The following is a 16,988-nucleotide window of genomic DNA, read 5'->3' as shown; positions in this document are numbered from 1 at the left end:
CTTGGCAGAGTTGTGTTGGTGGGCCATGGGGGCCAGCACCTGTATCTCCCACAGGCTTCAGGGATGTCATCTGTCACCCCACTCCTGCGCCCTGCACTTGGTCCCTTCCTGCCATCTTGCCCTCAGCTGTAGAGTTGGCTTTGAGGGTGGGTGGGGTGGGGAACCCAAGACCTTAGCCTCCCTGCAGTTGGTGGCTTTGCCCTCCCTCCGGGGCTGTGTCTGAGGAAAGGAGAGGACGGAAACGTGGAGACCAAAGGGCTCGGGTTTTATTTGCCATTCCATAAATACGGGCCGCACCTTGGTCCGAGTCTGTCAGGAAGCTGGAGGCGTTTGCGGTCGGCCTTGGTGGGGTGCAGTTAGCGAGGAGCCACGCTCGTTAAAAAATGGGGAGAGAAAGCACGTTATGTACACGGCCAGAGCAGGCACCCAGGTGCCCTGCTGTGCCTCAGGACCCTGGGTCTGGGATGAGCAGGAGCAGGGCTCCATGTGCCAGATCCTATACATAGCCCTCCTCCTGCACCAGGCCTGACCGACTACTTCAAGAGGGTGGAGAGAGGCTGGCTTGGTCTGACCAGCAGGCAGCTGGACTAAAGGAAGGAGAGGCCATGGAAGGAGGGGCTAGCCTTAGACCCTTTGAGGGCCCGGGACAAGCTCCCATTTATAGGCTGTCTGCACTTGATCGACTTCTGTGGCCTCCCAAGTCCCTCCTCCTTCACCCCCCACCCCCACAGAAGCTTAAGACACAAATCCCCAATGCTTCAAGAGGGGGTGTGGAAGGAAACCTCTCAGAAGCACTTGGCTAAAATGTCTTCCAGGAGGTTGTCTGCATCTGGGCTCCTGTGGGCCTTGGCCCTGCGGCCTGTTTTCCTGTCTCTTGCACATGCCCAGCAGGAGCATAGCTCTGAGGTGTGGTTCACAGGCAGGCAGCGGCTCCTACTGTGGGCATCCCTGAATGCCTGGCCCACGTAGCAAGCAGGGCCAAGGCCAGCTGTGTGGACAGGTCTGGTCCTTCCTGCCAGGCCACTGCAGGGCCGTCTGGGAAGCTGGCTCCTCTAGCCAGACATGGAAGAACCAGAGCCCAGTGGCCTCCATCCCCACACCCGCAGGGCTGCTTCTGAGGTCTCAGGGGTCAGCGCTATGAGCATCGAAGGTTTGAGAGCCCAGGGGCTCCAGGGGGGTTGCGTGTGAGAGGAAGCTACTCACCCTGTCTGCTTTTCTTCCTGTCTCTACCCCATAACCCTACCCCTTACCCCAGTCCTAACCTCTGCCCAGCCTTAAGAGCGGCAGAGAGGAGCCTTGGAATAGCAGCTACAGAAGGTGAAGCCATGGCGCTATGCCTCCAGGGCTTGTGCCTGGGAGCTGGCCACGGCCTGTCCAGGGCAGGAGACTTGGGTCTCCTGGGGAGCCAGCTGGGTAGGGCCCTGTCCCCTAGAGCATCATAAGACCATGGGATTGGGCCTCCAGGCAGCACGTACTGCCCAAACCTGCAGGCTTCCTGGCATCTACATCCATCTAGCTCCCACTAATAAGGGGGTGTCCATCCTTCCCACTCTCCGTCTCTCTATCCTGCCCTAGGACAGCATGAGGGTACGCAGAAAGGAATGGGTGGTCCTAGCCATTTTCCCAGGGAGAGGTCTTTTCTTACAACACGAAGACTGTTACTGGAGCTGCTGCTCCCTTGGTCCCTTGGCTCGCAATATGGAAGCCCTAGGGAGCTCTAAGTGCTTCATGTGTGCAAAGCCCATGTCGTGAGCCCACTTCCCCCCAGCACAGCAGAGGTATCAGAGGAAGGTCTATGAGAGCAATATGGTCTTGCAAGTTTGGGCCCAGCCTGCTGCCACCTGCCTGCGGTGGGGCCAGCTGCCATATTTGTCCACTAGTGTCTGTCTCGAGAGGTTTACTCCAATGGGCTCCATCCAAGCCTGCTGAGTTTCCCTGTGGCGGGGCTCGGCAGTTGTATGTCACACGTAGGATGGAAGATGCTGGGAAAGCCAGCTGGGATCCCTGCCCCTGCCAGCAAGGGTAAGGGTGGGGCTGAGGGCCAGCTAGGTAGTCCCAGCCAAGGCCCAGTGGGTGTGTGGGGCAGGTCAAGGCCTGGGAAGAGTGGGATCCCAGGCCGGCCCTGAACAAAGTGCCTGGTGTCCATGGAAAGAGGGAGGCCCTGCTCTAACCACCAGGGCTCTGGGAGAGGGGTGCACGCCCCTCTTCTGAGACAGGGGTTCCTGGCAGAGAGGCCAGCCCCGCCCGCTCCGAGGACTAGACCTCCACCCGGCCATGGCTTCTCAAATCTCGATGGGAGGGCCACGGCTGGGGGCAAGTGTTTCTTCTTGAGGGATAAGCAGGGGTGGCAGGCTTGGGTGGGAGCCTCTGGATGTGCCCCTAATTGATGCCATCCCCTGGCACCCGTCGGGTCGCATCCAGCGAGGAAGCGGCAGGCTGCGTTGGGCGGTGACTCGAGATCAATCCCCGGTGACGTCTGGGCGTGGTGTTTTCCCGTTGGGTGTGAACCACACTCTGCAATTTGGCTTTGAAACGGCAGAAGCGAGCGAAGGAGAGACGAGGAGGGAACCGGGAACTGTCCGAGCTGGGGAAGCTGGGGGTGGGGCGGGGGTGGGGTGACTTAGGATCTATAGTCCTTTTTGCTGTAGGGTTTATTGCCCAGAATGCTGTCGATCTCGTGGACGATGGAAGACGACAATTTTGGAAGGACCTGCATGCAAGGATAAGAGTGTAGCGTAGTCTGGCCTGAAGGAGAGGGGGTGACTCTTCTACTCTGTGCTTCTCGCCCGCCAGGGATCTATAGCCTTGGCTACTGTCATTAGGCCCTATCAAGTCTGAAAGTGGCCTCCCTCCAGGCCAAGAGTCCTAGCAGTAGTCTTCTAAACGCCTAGTTGGGGCACAACCTGTTCCACATCAAAACCTCCATTTCAGCTCCAGGGCGTGCCCCTCTGCTCCAGGTCCTCTGACCTCCCGTCAACCAGAGTGCTCTCTGCACAGCTCCTTCTGCTCCCTCAAGCCTTTCTGAGTTTGTCTCAAGGCCTCCTGTCTCTTTAAGGCCCTTGGGTCTCTAATGCTTCTTGCATCCTTGGCTGCTCTGGCCTCTCCGCTCACAGCGAGCGATGGCTCTCTCAACACGCCCACTCACAACGCTTGTGTCTGATTCTGTGAGGGCCGGCTCTGTGTGAGCAGGACTCGCTGCCATCCCCGTGTGCCCTACACTCCTGGAAAGGTGTCCAGTGAAGCTGCATCTCCGGGAAGGCTGGGGGATACCTGAGCCCCCCAGCAGGGTCCCGAATCTCACCTGTATTGCTCCAATATTCTCCATAAGTTGTTCTGCATTGGAAGCACCCAGGAGCACGGAGCTGACGCCCTCGTTCCTCAGGCACCAGGCTGTGGGCAGCAGAACCGGAGGTGAGGAGGGCGGTACCCTCTGCAGGGCCTGCCCGAGTATGCCTGGATGGAGGTACCCCAGCTCTCGTCTGGGGCCCGAGGGAGCTTGGAATGCTCCACAGTATGGGGAGAGTTTACCCAAGGAGCTTCTAGGAGAGGTTCCGGCCATATTGTCTCTCCTGGAGAGGTGGCCCATGTGTTCAAAGATCCCTTTTCTCCTCCATGACCCCTGGCTAGCTGCCTGAGGGTCTAGGCTGGTAGTCTAGGCTCTTAAAGGGACACAGATCCCACCTCTGCCTCTGAGAGTCTTTACCTTGGCCAACATGGGGGTCTGTCCGGGGGTCCCTACCTTTCTTTCCAGGGCCCCTTTCCTCAGGATAGCTAGACATATTACCTAAAGACCGCTGGAAAGGTACAGTCCAGGCCCTCGGGGACCCCAGGGAGAGGCGTCTCACCACTGTGACCAGAGCCCATTACCTATGGCCAGCTGTGGGAGGGTGCAGCCTAGGCGCTCTGCAATGGCCTGTAGTTCCTTCAGCTTGGCCTGCTGGCGGCGACCCTCCTCACTCAGGATCTTGTCCTTCAACCACTGGTAGCCCTGGGAAGAGGAAAGCCCAGGTAAGGGAAGGGATGGCCCCTGGACCTCCCGATGCAGGTAGCTGACTTTTCCTCTAGAGGCTTCTTCTGGCTTTTTTGTTCCCTGGCCTCATGCTTGCCCTGGGCTAGGCTTCATTATCATGAAGGAGAAGGCTTGTGGTAGGCTGACCCCAGAGGTACCGAATGCCCACCATTGGCTCCTCTAGGACTCAGTCTGGGGAAGACAGTGAGACCTAAAGTTGGGATCCAGGGTTCTTGTCTCCCGAATACGAGCACTGTCATGCTTCCTGGGTCGTTCGGCAAGGGGATGGGATTGGACTTTGGGCCAACCCTTGGTTGGCTTTGTCTGGGGTCCAAGATGGAGTGTTGGGGAATCATGGGGGAAGGAGCAAACTGTACATTAGTGGCCAGTCTGTACTGTGAATGTCCAACCTGGAAGAGGCTAAGGTTGGGAAGTGGTTCATGGGCGTGCTTACCTGGGGCCAGCCCCCGAGGTGGGAGGAAGGCCTGTATCTACATTCTTTTTTTCTTTTTTCCGGAGCTGAGGACAGAACCCAGGGCCTTGTGCTTGCTAGGCAAGCGCTCTACCACTTGAGCTAAATCCCCAACCCCTGTATCTACATTCTTATGTCAAAGGCACCCCTCCCGTGCCCAGCTGTGCTCACCTTCAGAGAGGCTCTGGAGTAGGGTGGGATCCCACTGTCATACTTCCCTGAGACGATGCCGCAGGCCAGAGGGGACCAGGTCATGGCACCTACTCCTGAGAGAGTGCAGGAGAGAGTGGGTGAGGTCATGCTGGTCCTGAGGGGAGTGAGGCGTGGCTGTGTTCAAGGTAGGACAGTACCCACCTATCTTGTGGAACAGCTCTGGCAGCTGGACCTCTACCTTCTCCCTCTGGAACATGTGGTATTCTGCTTGCTCGCAGATGGGCGGGATCAGGTTGAACTGCCGAGCCACCGAGTAGGCCTCCTGTGGTGCAGAAGCAGATCGCTGCCATCAGCAGACCTGAGGCCACAGGGACCTTGCTGTTCCCCAATACCCCACTTTCCTGAGAGTCCTAGGCAGGTCCCTGTGAGCCATGAAGAGGGTGGGCTTTGGAATCCCAAGACTTAATGGTCCTTGAATGAGTCACAATGTAGTAACACCTGAGGCTGGGGCAAATGGGATCACTGGTACCTCAGTTTCCCCGTTTGTCACACGGGGAAACTTTCAATTGGGCCTGGCTTCTGACGGGCACTCCTACTTTGCCAGCCGGCCAGCATGGTTGTTGCCTTGTGGCCCTGGACCTATGACAGTTGTGGTAGCAACTGTCTTTGGGAGGCAGCAGTTCTTTCTGCTAACCCTCGGATCAGGAGCTTGGGGCCTTGGCTTGAAGATGCTCCGTCGAATTCCATGGATGGGGCGAGCTCGCTACTGTTTGTAGACAGTTGTACGGTGGGGGACCCGCTTGCCACTTAGGGAGGCCCTGTCCCACTTTGGTCTGGGACTCGGCTTCCTCATCTATAAAGTGGGATAACAACACTCAGATTTTTCTGAGTCCTGTGCTGGCTGTGGGGAGTCAGAGCAAGATGGCTGACAGAGGTTCCTGAATTATGCCAGGGTCTTCTTAAGTCCCCCAGGATTTGAAACAAACAAACAAACAAAAAAATCCCTCTGCACTTCCTGACATCACAGGATGAAGCAGGAATGCTGGGACACCATGCATAGGCGGGGTAAGGTTGGGCGTGGCATGGAGGCGTGGGTAGGGAGGCTGGGTGGTCAGGAAAGATGGTCTACTACTCCTCTGCCCTTAGGCTGCAGAACGAAGGCAGCCTCTTCCTCTGGGCCCTCGCTTCAGGGACATCCTGCTTACTCTTCCCCGGGAACCACAGAACACCTAGGGACATAGGCTGCTCTAGCCTCTGATGGCTGCCATGGATGAAGAGGACAATTATTGGGGGGTGCTTTCCTGAGAATATGGATGAAGGGAGAAACCACGGATCAATAGAATTCGGGTCCTAGCAGCTGGGTCAGTCATTCTCAAAGACAGCCCAGGTTTTGGCCGGTGTCATCTGGGTATCAGTTTTGAACTAGGACAGTGTGACCTTAAGCATGGGACTTCACCCCCCTCCCCTGTCGCTGACCTCCCATTTGAGACACAGGGCAACATCATCATTTACCTCCTGTGGCAGGCACTGTAGAGGTGAAATCTCAACTCTAACAGAGCATCCTAGCAAGCGGTGAGCGGCGAGCGGCATAGGTACCAAGGCTTGCTTAGGCTCTAACACTATGCTTAAAGTTTCCTATAGGTTTTCCCAGCAGGCCACAAGGGTAAGCCATGCCTGCAGGCTTGTTCTACAGATCTGGAAACTGAGTCTCAGAGGGCAAGCCGTCGATGCAGGGGCCCTGTGTCCCCATGAGTCAAGTTGAGACCCATGCCTATGCCAACCACACCCTCCCACCGTGCACATGTGCCAGAGTCTCAGTTCCTCCTCCCACAAAAAAACCCCCACGCCCGTGGACATACGGGTGTCACCCTACCATGATCTCCATGGAGCTCCAGCGTGATGTGCCCCAGTACATGGCCATCCCTTGGTTGATGACATGGGTCATGGCCCGCACGGTCTCTGAGAGAGAGAGAGAAGGGAGACCATGTTTGGGACAGCTGGGGCAAAGGGCCAGCCCGGGAATGGTCTGCAGATGCAGGCAGGGTTGCCAGGAGGAGGGAGCAGGCTGCAAAGGCGTCTTGCAAGCAGTGTACTTCCTGGCTCCCAGAGTTGGGTGTGGGTGTTGGGAAGGGGAGATTCCCGGAGAAAAGGAAATGGACCGGAAATCCTGAAGAGAAGTTTCTCTGACAAGGTGAGGCTTGCCTCGATCCTTGCAAAAGGCTTATAGGTAGGTAGACGGAGGTCTCCGTGGCTGGCTACAGGAATGAAAGGTGAAGCCCAAGAGCGGGTCTTAGACTCTAGAAGGAGGAAATGGGAACCCTGGTCACTTAGGGGGGACCAACCAGCGGAATGAAGGCTACAGTGAGCCTGGTCAAGGCAGTGACACCAGCAAAGCTTGCCACACAGCTCTGCAGGTTCCGAAAGGCCACTCTCACTGAGTGCCTGAGGACCTCAGAGAGGGCAGGGTGGCTGGTGTCTGTACGGACCAAGGCAGGCCCCTTGAGGCTGGGGCTTTCCTGTCTCAGTGCCTGGGGTGCCATAAGCAGACGTTCAAAGTTTTGGGCAGACCGTGCCCAGGCTGGAGTCTCCCCTCACTCAGGACATGCTATTCTCGGGGTAATGGCAGTGGGGAGGGGGTGGGAGGGAGTTTAATTGTCCGTCTGTGAGGAGTCAAGGTCTAGAGCAGATAGCTGTGGGGTTCCACAAAGGCCAGAACTTACAACATCCCAAGGAGTAAACGACTTAACCGCCCCCACACACCCCATCTTCTTCTAGGGCAAGAGTGGGACTCTCCTCACCACAACACAGTCTTCCTTAGAGTCAAGAGTTTTGGGGGACATAAAAATCTGCCGGTTGAAAGTACAAAGGGGACTGGGAGAAGAAAGGGATCACCAGGGTGGGAGGGGGACAAGAGGGGACTGGGGGGAGTGTGGTGAAAAACTTTCTACACATGTAGGGACAGGTCATAACAGAAGCCTTCATTGTGGATGACTCTCTGCGCTGGTTGAAAGACCCTGCCACGTGTAGATCTCCCCCTTGGCTGTTTTGCCTCTTAGGGATGTGCTGGTTGTTAAAACAGAAGGTGGCCTTGGTGGGGTGAGGGTCAGCTCCATGGATTCCCCGCAGGTCTGATACAGTGCTTGCAAGGTGGACAGCCAAAGGCGGGTAGGAATGGAGAGGGGCAAGTGTTTCTAAAATCACAGCGGCAACATCTGCTTCACCTCCGAATGCTCCACCCATCCCAGCGGCAGATCCCGGCCATGGCGGGGACCGAGAGAGAAGGGAGGGGAGGAAGAAGAGAAAGCCAGAGTTGTTCGGGGGGGGGGGGGGCTGCCTTCAAAAGGCACAACGTCCTCGAATGGGGTAACAGTGCTGGTTCCTGTCTGCCCTGTTTTGGCAGTCTTATTACTCATTCTGGGTCCCTTCTATACGTCTTTGGCCGAGGTCTATTCGTGGCAGGATCCACGCAGGGCGTCCTCATATCTGGTATTGAGGCTGCGAGGTTTCTGGTAGAGTGGTCCCAGTAAGTTCACCCAGAATGCCAGGGAAGTCACAATTCACTCTGCCTCTGCAGGGCAACTCTGCCCTTGCCTGTCTTCTGAGGTCAGGGACTGTGGATCTTTGGGGTCATATGAGAAAAGAGGTTAGGTCTTCTGGGACCTTCCCTGAATCACTGGCTTTGAATGACATGAGTTACATCCAGAAGAGGTCAATGCCTGATTGGGATGCTTTCGAGAGACCTAGAGGTCCCTGGGACCTACTCAATGGATCCAGGACTCCTTGACGGGCTGTCCTTGTTAGGATTTTTAGAAACACTCTTGGGGGGTACCCCAGACCATGCAGCATGGTTCCCCTATTCTTTTTCAGCCAAGGCTTAGGTCCACATGCCGGAGACGGGGAAGCCAAGAGGTCAGCTCACATCAGTCCCTCTCCCCAGCCTCCCTCAGAGTTCTGTCTGGTCACGGTTATCAAGGTCTGCACTATGTCCTACCCATGCAATGAGAGAGATGGAGACAGTTTGGTGTCTGGGAACCAGGTTGATGGACAGGAGTCTGGTGTGACCGGCTGTTCTGAGGGGTGGGAGGACCTAGGCACCTGGGGGATGTGGGCAGAGGCAGGCTAGATGTTGGACACATGTTCAGGAGCACTGCGCTCCAACATGTCAGTGGACCCTGAAATAGTGACACTTAGGGACGGCGGTCTTTCACCTCAATAATTAATACTGCTGGACAGAAGCAGCGGTGCCAGCTCCTTCCAGCTGCAGCCAAAACCCAGGGCATCTTTGCAGCGTCACAAATAATACATAGGAGGGGTCAGGTGGCAGCACCAGGTGGCAGGCAGGTGCCTTTCCAATGTGGAATGTTGCCCAGATCCCAGGGGGACAAATGGCTACCCTTGGGGGGGCAGTTCTAGGCCCCTCTACTGATTGTAGGGGGGTGGGCAGATACCAAGCATGGCCCAAGAATGCCCTGGGCCTTGGCACCATGCCAGCTCATGTACATGTTCTCCAAGGAAGAGAATCACTCCATTTCGATGGAGTGTCCTGGCTGCTACATGAGCAGCCATGAGTGACCACAGAGCCAGGGCACTCACAAGGAACCGGCATGGTAGGCAGGGTATCTTGCTGGCTGGTGTTCTGTTCCTCTGTTGGAGGCTAGAGCTTAACAAGTGTGAGCTATGAGATAGATTAAGTCTTCTTAGGGGTCGCAGGACCCTTCTGGAAACCCTATCATATCATCCAAGGTCAACTTCCCAGGCAGGGACTGGAGGAGCATCCTCAGATCAAGAGAAGACCCCGGTAGGAAGCCAGCCGGCCTCGTCAGGTCACGGCACTGCAAGCATGGAGCTGGGGGGGGAGGGGGAGAAACATGCACGCCGGGAGGGAGGGGATGGGGATGGCAGCATGGATGGACAGCAAGGGGCTCGGACGCCATTTTGCTTTCGCTTTGCTTGCACGATGTCCTCACGGGGGCACGTTCCCCACCCCTTATGCATTTTATGGAGAAGTTTGTCATGGGGCGGGGGACGGAGCGTCGTGAATAAAAGTACTGTCTCATAAAATGCAGCTCGGACACAGAGTCAATAGTCGGATGAGGGTACTGTGTACCTTCAATGATGAATGTCCGTGACTTGAAGGAACTAAATGGGTCCCCTGCTGATAAAAGAAAGGTTTAAAGAGACCAGAGTTTATCGCTGTGGGAACACAGAGGCCTGGTATGATAAAGGGCAGGACAGAAGGGCACAAATCATCGCACAGAACAGAGTTCTGTTAAAAAGAAAGGATATATATATATACACACACACAAGTGCAGTATATATATAAAAGCAAATGGAGACGTAATAACCAGTTCAACTTAACCTCCCAAGTCCCTGAAGCAGCGAAGCAAAAATGGGAAGAAGCCGAGGCAGCGGGTGGGAGAGATGGAGGGACCGGGCGTCGGAGGGAATAAATAAACGCTAAAGAAACCCAGACAGCTAGCTCTTCAAAGCACTGAGTGCTCAGTCTCCTTCAGGCAATGAGACCCCACTAGAGCAGAAGACCTCTAAGCCCTCCCAGGGGAACCAAAATGAAAGAGTACAGTGGTCCCCGACAGACACCTCTGTGCAAAATACCAACCACTGAGCAAAGAGAACGCAGCCAGGGGAGAAGTCCTGGACACAGCCAGTTCACAGAATGAGATTAGGGCCTGGGGCCATCCCTCCCCAACCCGGGGGCCTGGCCACCTCTGTCCTGAGTGCCGAGTGTGGGTGTGCTTGACAGTTACCAGAACTTCAGAATTGGTTCTGCTCTGCGTGGCTAGGGAGCTAACTGGTCGACCTGAACTGGCAAGGGGGATAACTGGTCGACCTACCTTCCATGGGTGTGTTGGGGTCTGGGCGGTTGGCAAAAACCACATCCACGTACTCCAGCTGCAGCCTCTCCAGGGAAGCTTTCAGTCCTGGGAGAAGAGCAGGAGGGTCAGCTGTTTGTGTTTCTAGACCCTCCCTTGGGCTTGGCTCAGGGAGCAAGAGAGGGGTGAGGGCAGGCTCATGTCATGTAGAGCTTTAGGGCAGGTGAGTGTCCCAAGGAGATGCCAAGACATGAGGCACATCCTAAAGGGAGTGGGCATGCTGGCCATTCCAGAGGATGTCAGAGGAGCTACTGGTCAAATGTCCTGAGACCAAATGGATACATGCCCTTTGGGCCACTCTCAGGACCTGGTGGTCTCTATGCAACTAGCAGAGCTGGCTATGGTACCATACGAGGAGGGTGCGGTATTAACTAACTGTACGTAAGGCTGCTGGTGTTGGGCATACACAAGCCATTGACCCACACCTCCCAACAGCCCAGAGCCAACAGCTAGGGTGAAAGCTGGGTCTGAGGTGAGAGGGCCAGGTACCAAAGCCCCCATTACGATGTTCGTTATGAAGAATATTACTTAGAGGAAATGTGACTCACTCGAGGATGGCAGAGCCGTCATCCAGTCACCCCCACTCTGGGCAGCATTCTGCTATTCCCAGCAGCCCTGAGTCGGGGGTATACCCTCATAGCCCTGCTTTCTAGACCCTTTGACACAAGCTCAGGAAGGTGCTGGCTCTTCCCTAAGACCATTCAGCCAGCACATACTCAGCCTGCCCCAAAATCTGGCCAGCGGGAACACCCCCTGCAGGTCCCCTCCCCACACCTCATGTCTTTTTGGAGCAGAAAGGGATGGCCAAAGGAGGGCTCGGTGTACCCCAGGGTCGAGACCTGGGCTGGATCACTGAAAAAAAGGGTGAGCCACTACACTTCTTAGCTTTAGTCATGTGCCGGGGACACCATGGTTAGAGTCCCTCCTCACCTTCGATTATGTGCTTCCGGGAAAGGCCTCTCTCGGTCTCTGCCCTGAAAAACAGGCCAACAGGGTAGGAGATGTTGCAGTTGGTTCAGGGATATTATTTATCATACGATGCCAGGAAAAAAGCAGGTCGGGAAATTCGACATCTGCAGGTGACAACTACGGGCTCAGGTGGGTTCCTAGACGCTGCCCCAAGGCGGTGTGGAGACGAGGCTTTCGATATCATCTGCCCAGCTTGGATTTATGTGTTTATGCTTTTTGAGATGGTTTCTCTCTGCTTAGCTCAGGGTGGCCTCAAACTCATAATCCCTCTGTCTCAGCTTCCCAAGAATCAGGGATTACAGATGTGAGCTCAGTTACAGATTTTTTTTTTTCTTTAAAGTTAAGAACGAATCGTATACGTTTTAAATTTTTCTTTTCTTTTCCTTTTTTTTTTTTTTTTTTTTTGTCCCAGGCCAGCCTCAAATTTATTGCATAGCCGTGGACGGGCTTTAGTTTTTGCTTCCTCTGCCTTTGAGGTGCTGTAATTACAGGCATGAAACCAGTGCACTTAACTGGTGGGATATGAGGAGCCCAGACCTTCAGGCCTGCCTGGCAAATGCTCTTCTAACTGAGCCACTTCCTCAGCCTAGAAACCACACTTACAACCCCCATGAGATGAACTTTGCCCTTTGCCCTGTAGAGAGTACAGACTCGGACACCTGGAAACAGGCAGAGTGGTATAGGTGGCCCAGCCGGGACTTTAAGAGGGTTTAGACAGTTCACCATTTTCTGCTTTCTGGAATGTTTATAATGTCACCACGTAAGTAGAAATAACAAAAATTAAGCAACGTCCGAGTGACAGACCAATTGGGCCAAAGTTTCTTGCATTTTGGGATTACATCAATGGCTTGTGGTACCCAGCCTGTGGGGGGCTGTGCAGAGGCTGCCATGCCCTCCTTCCTCAAGGCTACCATGTGACCCTGGCCCCAGCCTTGCAAGCTGGGCTGCAGTGAGCTTCTACCTCTGGGGGGCATTGCAACCCCGACACTTACTTTCCGCCCCAGAAGATCTTGGTGGTGATGACAAGGCTGGACCGCCTGCAGGGTAGAAGAGAGGGAGGTTGTTACTGGACCTGGATGGCTCTTTCGGTCTTCCCTCAGCTTTTACCTAGGGGGTCCCTGTCTCACCTGGGAGCTCGGTGTGAATGGGCATTTCTGAACTGTGACCTTCTTGCTGGGTGCCGGGCCCAGCGTTTGAATCTCCCCACTAAAAAGTGTAGCCAAGCTCCCAACACTGTGATCTGGGTGCTGGGGGTGTGTGTGTGTCTTTCAGCCTCCTCATAGCAATAGAACAGTGACTGAGACAAGTTCCCATTTTGCTACCTTTGAACTCCATCACCTTCTAAGCACCGAGGGACATGATATAGCTGGGTGCTGGGCTGAGCCCTGCCACCCCCCCACTCCCCCCAGGTCTAGCAGTCTTGTCAGTCTTGCCTGGTGACTTTCAGGTCTAGACAGGCTCCCCCTACCCATGCACTGGTCCTTTACGGATGGGGACAGTGAGCTTCTGCGGGTTGAACTGATCTCTAAGGTTCTTGGCTGGGCAGAGAAGATGGGGTCCAGCTGAGAGTCAAAGGCATTCACACGAACCTGCTATGCCCAGCCCATCTGGGAATGCTCAGGGGCAGTTCATTTGGCTGAAGACCGTTTAGCAACCCTCTCCCATGATGTGTGAGTGGAGCAGGACAAAGGTGTGTGTGTGTGTGACAAGGAGAATCACTTCGCTGCAGAGAACTGAACTGTGTACCTACTTAGGGACATGGTGAACCCCGGGACCCCAGCCTTAGCTGCTAGCATGGCGCCCACTGTGGTATGAAGGCCCACTCCCTCATGGAGGGGCAGGGGCTACTTCTGTTCTGAGAAACCCTCCCTTTCTGCAGGAAAAACCGTGTGAGCCAAGGCTCGTAGTGAACAGGGAGGCCATGGGCAGAACTCGATGCGCGCATGGCAGGGGTTCGCGTGGCTGAGGTGGCCTTGAATGGCCGATCATTCTGCCTCTTACCTCCTGAGTATTGGGATTACCGGTGTGCCTGTACCATGTCGCCTCGTTTATGCAGTGCTGGGAATTGAACCCAGGGCTGGCAAGCACCCAACCACATTCCTAGCTCTCAGCAGTATTCTTGCTATTGCCTAGCACTGGCCCTCCAGTATAATTAACTTTTTTTTTAACTATAAAAAATAAAGAGAAGGAGAAAGAAGGGGCTGGTGAGCTGGGCGCGAGTGAGGAGGAGGGGGGTATGTGCGGTCAAGCTTGATACAACGTGCCACGTACCCACCATATATAAATAAATAAACGTAACAGTAAGAAGCCATAAAGGAAAAACCGCACAAGGGGCTTGATGGGCCACTCCTGTGATGGTCACGAAAGAGCAATCCACAAACTCTCACGGTTCCCACTGCCATCCAAGTCCAGTCCTGTCCCAGACAGATGGCCTGCCCACCATAGCCGGGAACCCGGCATGCATGGCCCCTCCTGCGTTGCAACCCACCCCACCCCCAGCCTTCCTTGTGTGCCCTGGAGACAAACCACAGAGAACTGGGTAATTACCTCCACCCCTTCTTCTTAATGATGTTCCCTAATACCACTTCAGCCCTGCAAAGCAAGAGAGAATGAGAGGCAGACATGGGGATTTCATCAGTGCATAATGGAAAAAAAAAAAATCAAACCCAGCCCCACCGTGACAATGGGCTGTCGGGTCCCCTCTATGAAAATGCCACTGGGGTTGGAACGCCAGGCTGCCGATGTGGCCTTGGCTCAGCAGCTCATTCTAGAAGGGCTGAGGCCTGCGGCTGTCCAGGACTGGAAGCAGGGGCTCTGCTAGTCCCTAGGCCTGAGTCTCTAGGTCCTGTCCTGCTGCCGCAACTTTGCACTTGTTGGGAAGGAAAGGTTTTCAGAACACTGCTTCCTGGGCCAGCTGTAGATACCCTGGGGAAAATGCTTGGCCGCAGTACAAGGGTAAAATTGTAACAGAATGTAACAGGTGAATCTATTTGCAAAAGGTAAGCAATGCTCTAAGGGCATTCTCTGCCTGCAGAGAGAACGCACTTTCTGGGGCCAGCTAGGCTACGCTTTCAACAAAGCCTGTGCCTCTGTCTACTTTGCCAGTGCCTGTCTTCTTTGTAAATGTGTGGATGTGCACACATGTGTGTATGTGCGTGCCTGTGTTTTCGTGCAGCTCATTCCTCTCAAACGACAGAAAGCCACCCAGCCCACTGCCTGTTCTTGGCATGGCTCAGGGTCCTGCTCCAAACTGGGGCCAGCTGGGGTCACAAGCTGGCTGTTCCAGCCTCCCTTGGCACAGCAGTGTGGATTAACTTTTAAGAACTTTCTGCTTGTAGCGAAATGTTTCTAAGCAAAAAAACAACAGACGGAAAATGATCCAAACCCAGTGCTACATTCCAATTATAAAGCGGCTGAGTCATCCAGTCAGAAATAATGGGCTCTAATTTGCAAGCTGTTTAGCATATATTCTGAACACCCCTCATTTACGGTCAGGACGCACTGAAAATTCAATCAGCTCTGGCCTCCTCTCATTCCTTGGTTCCCCCAATTTGTCAGACAAAAGACCAGGAGAGGAGGAAGATGAGGGCGAGGCTGTCTGGACAGCTAACCCAAGCCTCTTGCTTGCAATCCTGGCGGCAAGCTATGAATTCGGGCACAGAAATACTGCAGGTCACTGAGAAACGCACAAATTACTGTCAGCAAGATATGTGTACGCTCGCCCCGGCCGGGGAGGGGCAAGCCCTTGCTGACTGTTTGCTGGAGCTATGGCTAGCCCCCTGGACAGAGAAGCTTGGCCTGTCACCAAGACATAGTGCTCAGCTTTAGTCAGATTGGCTGCTGGTGTTAAGGCATCTCTGTGGTGTGAGCGGGCTGGTTTAGCTACAGGCTGGACTGTGGAGCTACAGCGGCTGGCTGAAGAGAGCTGAGGGCAGAGGGTTCCATAAGCAATGCCACCCGGAGCAGAAAGAGTTTGCCCAAGGCCCTGGCTTCTAGCAGGGAGTTCCCGAGAGGCACGAGGATGCCCAGTGTACGGCGTGACTGCCCTGGCACGCCAACTCGGCGTGCCCAGTCAAATGGATGGCAGTAACGGATCAGAGTTGGTGCCTGCACAGTGGTGGGGCCATCTGGAGACGGAGAAGGTGGCATTAATCTGTGTTTGTTCTCCTAGGCAGCAAAACCCAGGCAGGCGCTGGCCAAGGAGGAGACAGGGAGATAGATGCCTTCAGGCTGGGCATCATCTGCACCAGGCTCTTCAACCTCTGGCCGCTTGCTTGGCTTAGCTCATCTGTCTGTCTGGAAAGCATCTTGCTTTGATTGGAAGCTGCTGTCTGTTTGGAGCAGGGGAGGAGACCGTGGTACAGGAACAAACAAGCACTGCTGGTGGGGGCTAAAGGAGATGGGGGAGCAGCTGTCAGCTCCCTAGGGCCTTATTAGGGATTGGACAGTGGTCCAGCTGGGGTCCCTGGTGATTGGTGCTTTGGGTCCCACTCCAGCCAGCAGGTAACATCTCAAGGCTAGGAAGCAGGTGCTGGCCCCGTGGCTATGGTACACAATGGGTCAGGGCTGCAGCCAGTGCAGCTGGTGGGAACCTGGCTGGTTCCAAACAGGAGTGGGCCTCAGGGGCGACAAGTGGGAGCCAGCATCTGACCTCACCAACAAAAACTGACTCTTGAAAATGCGATGCAGGAGAGTGGACGATTTGGTTACAGCCTGCCTTTAAACTCGAAGCCAAGGACTCTGGCTGAAGGGCACTGGGCCTCTGCATAATTGAGTTGGAAAGTTCACTGTCAAAATGGGAGGAACTTCCTTCACACTGAAGTTTGCCAGAGCCCGCTCTCTCCAGATCAGAGAGGCTGTCTGCCCTGCAGCGCCGACTGCATCATTAAGACGTGAAAATGTCAGGCTCGTGGGGCTGGCCAGAGCTCGTCAGCACAGCCCGGGACAACAGTAAATCTCGGCTCCAGCCCAGCATTGTGCCTTGGAAACCTTGGTGCCTGGGCACACGGGGAGCGGGGGTGGGCACTGGGGGTGGCTAAGAAGCAGCCAGTGCCTGAGCAACCTGCATCAGGCTCCATCGAAATATCTCCTAGGGTCATTTGGAGTTTGATAAAGAAGACAGAGGGGGAAGACACTATTGTGAGCACCCAGGAAGGGGAGACAGGGGAAGGTGGGATGAGGTCCCCTGTGTCACCTTCTCCCAGGAGAAAGGTACTTACTTGCCAGCTGCGTAGACCTCCGCCGTATCGAACAGGTTGATGCCATTGTCGTAGGCCAAGGTCATTAGGTGCTCTGCCATCTGAAATGATAAAGCCAGAGTTGTGGTGGCCAACACCGTCTTGCCAGCTCCCGGGAGGCTCTGGAGCATCAGCCCTGTGGCCTAGGGTCTTCTCTTGGCTCCTCTTTCCTCCCCACCATAGCAATAGGGAGGTAACCAGCCCTTCAGAAAAACCAAGACGAGGGAAACAGTCTGCTGGCTGTCAATTTTGGGAGG

At 55.0% G+C, this 16,988-nt stretch overlaps 1 protein-coding gene across 3 annotated transcripts in view; it reads right to left on the bottom strand.

Annotated features, from left to right (window-relative positions):
- Nucleotides 1-244: 244 nt before the first annotated feature.
- The window catches only part of Kcnab2 (potassium voltage-gated channel subfamily A regulatory beta subunit 2), an 88,564-nt gene continuing 71,820 nt past the window's right edge, over nt 245-16,988 (bottom strand). For all 3 annotated transcript variants that reach the window (XM_032893749.1, XM_032893768.1, XM_032893759.1), the window contains 11 exons: nt 16,714-16,793; nt 14,042-14,086; nt 12,487-12,531; nt 11,456-11,499; nt 10,487-10,573; nt 6,508-6,593; nt 4,836-4,956; nt 4,653-4,747; nt 3,868-3,988; nt 3,302-3,390; nt 245-2,710 (listed from right to left, as the gene is read on the bottom strand). In XM_032893749.1, coding sequence (XP_032749640.1) covers nt 2,621-2,710; nt 3,302-3,390; nt 3,868-3,988; nt 4,653-4,747; nt 4,836-4,956; nt 6,508-6,593; nt 10,487-10,573; nt 11,456-11,499; nt 12,487-12,531; nt 14,042-14,086; nt 16,714-16,793 — 903 coding nt within the window. In that variant the 3' untranslated portion in view covers nt 245-2,620. The remainder of the gene's footprint in view (nt 2,711-3,301; nt 3,391-3,867; nt 3,989-4,652; nt 4,748-4,835; nt 4,957-6,507; nt 6,594-10,486; nt 10,574-11,455; nt 11,500-12,486; nt 12,532-14,041; nt 14,087-16,713; nt 16,794-16,988) is intronic.

The sequence above is a fragment of the Rattus rattus genome, chromosome 1, assembly GCF_011064425.1.
Source record: "Rattus rattus isolate New Zealand chromosome 1, Rrattus_CSIRO_v1, whole genome shotgun sequence".
In the NCBI taxonomy this organism is placed as follows: domain Eukaryota; kingdom Metazoa; phylum Chordata; class Mammalia; order Rodentia; family Muridae; genus Rattus; species Rattus rattus.
This window is presented reverse-complemented; position numbering and strand designations above follow the sequence as displayed.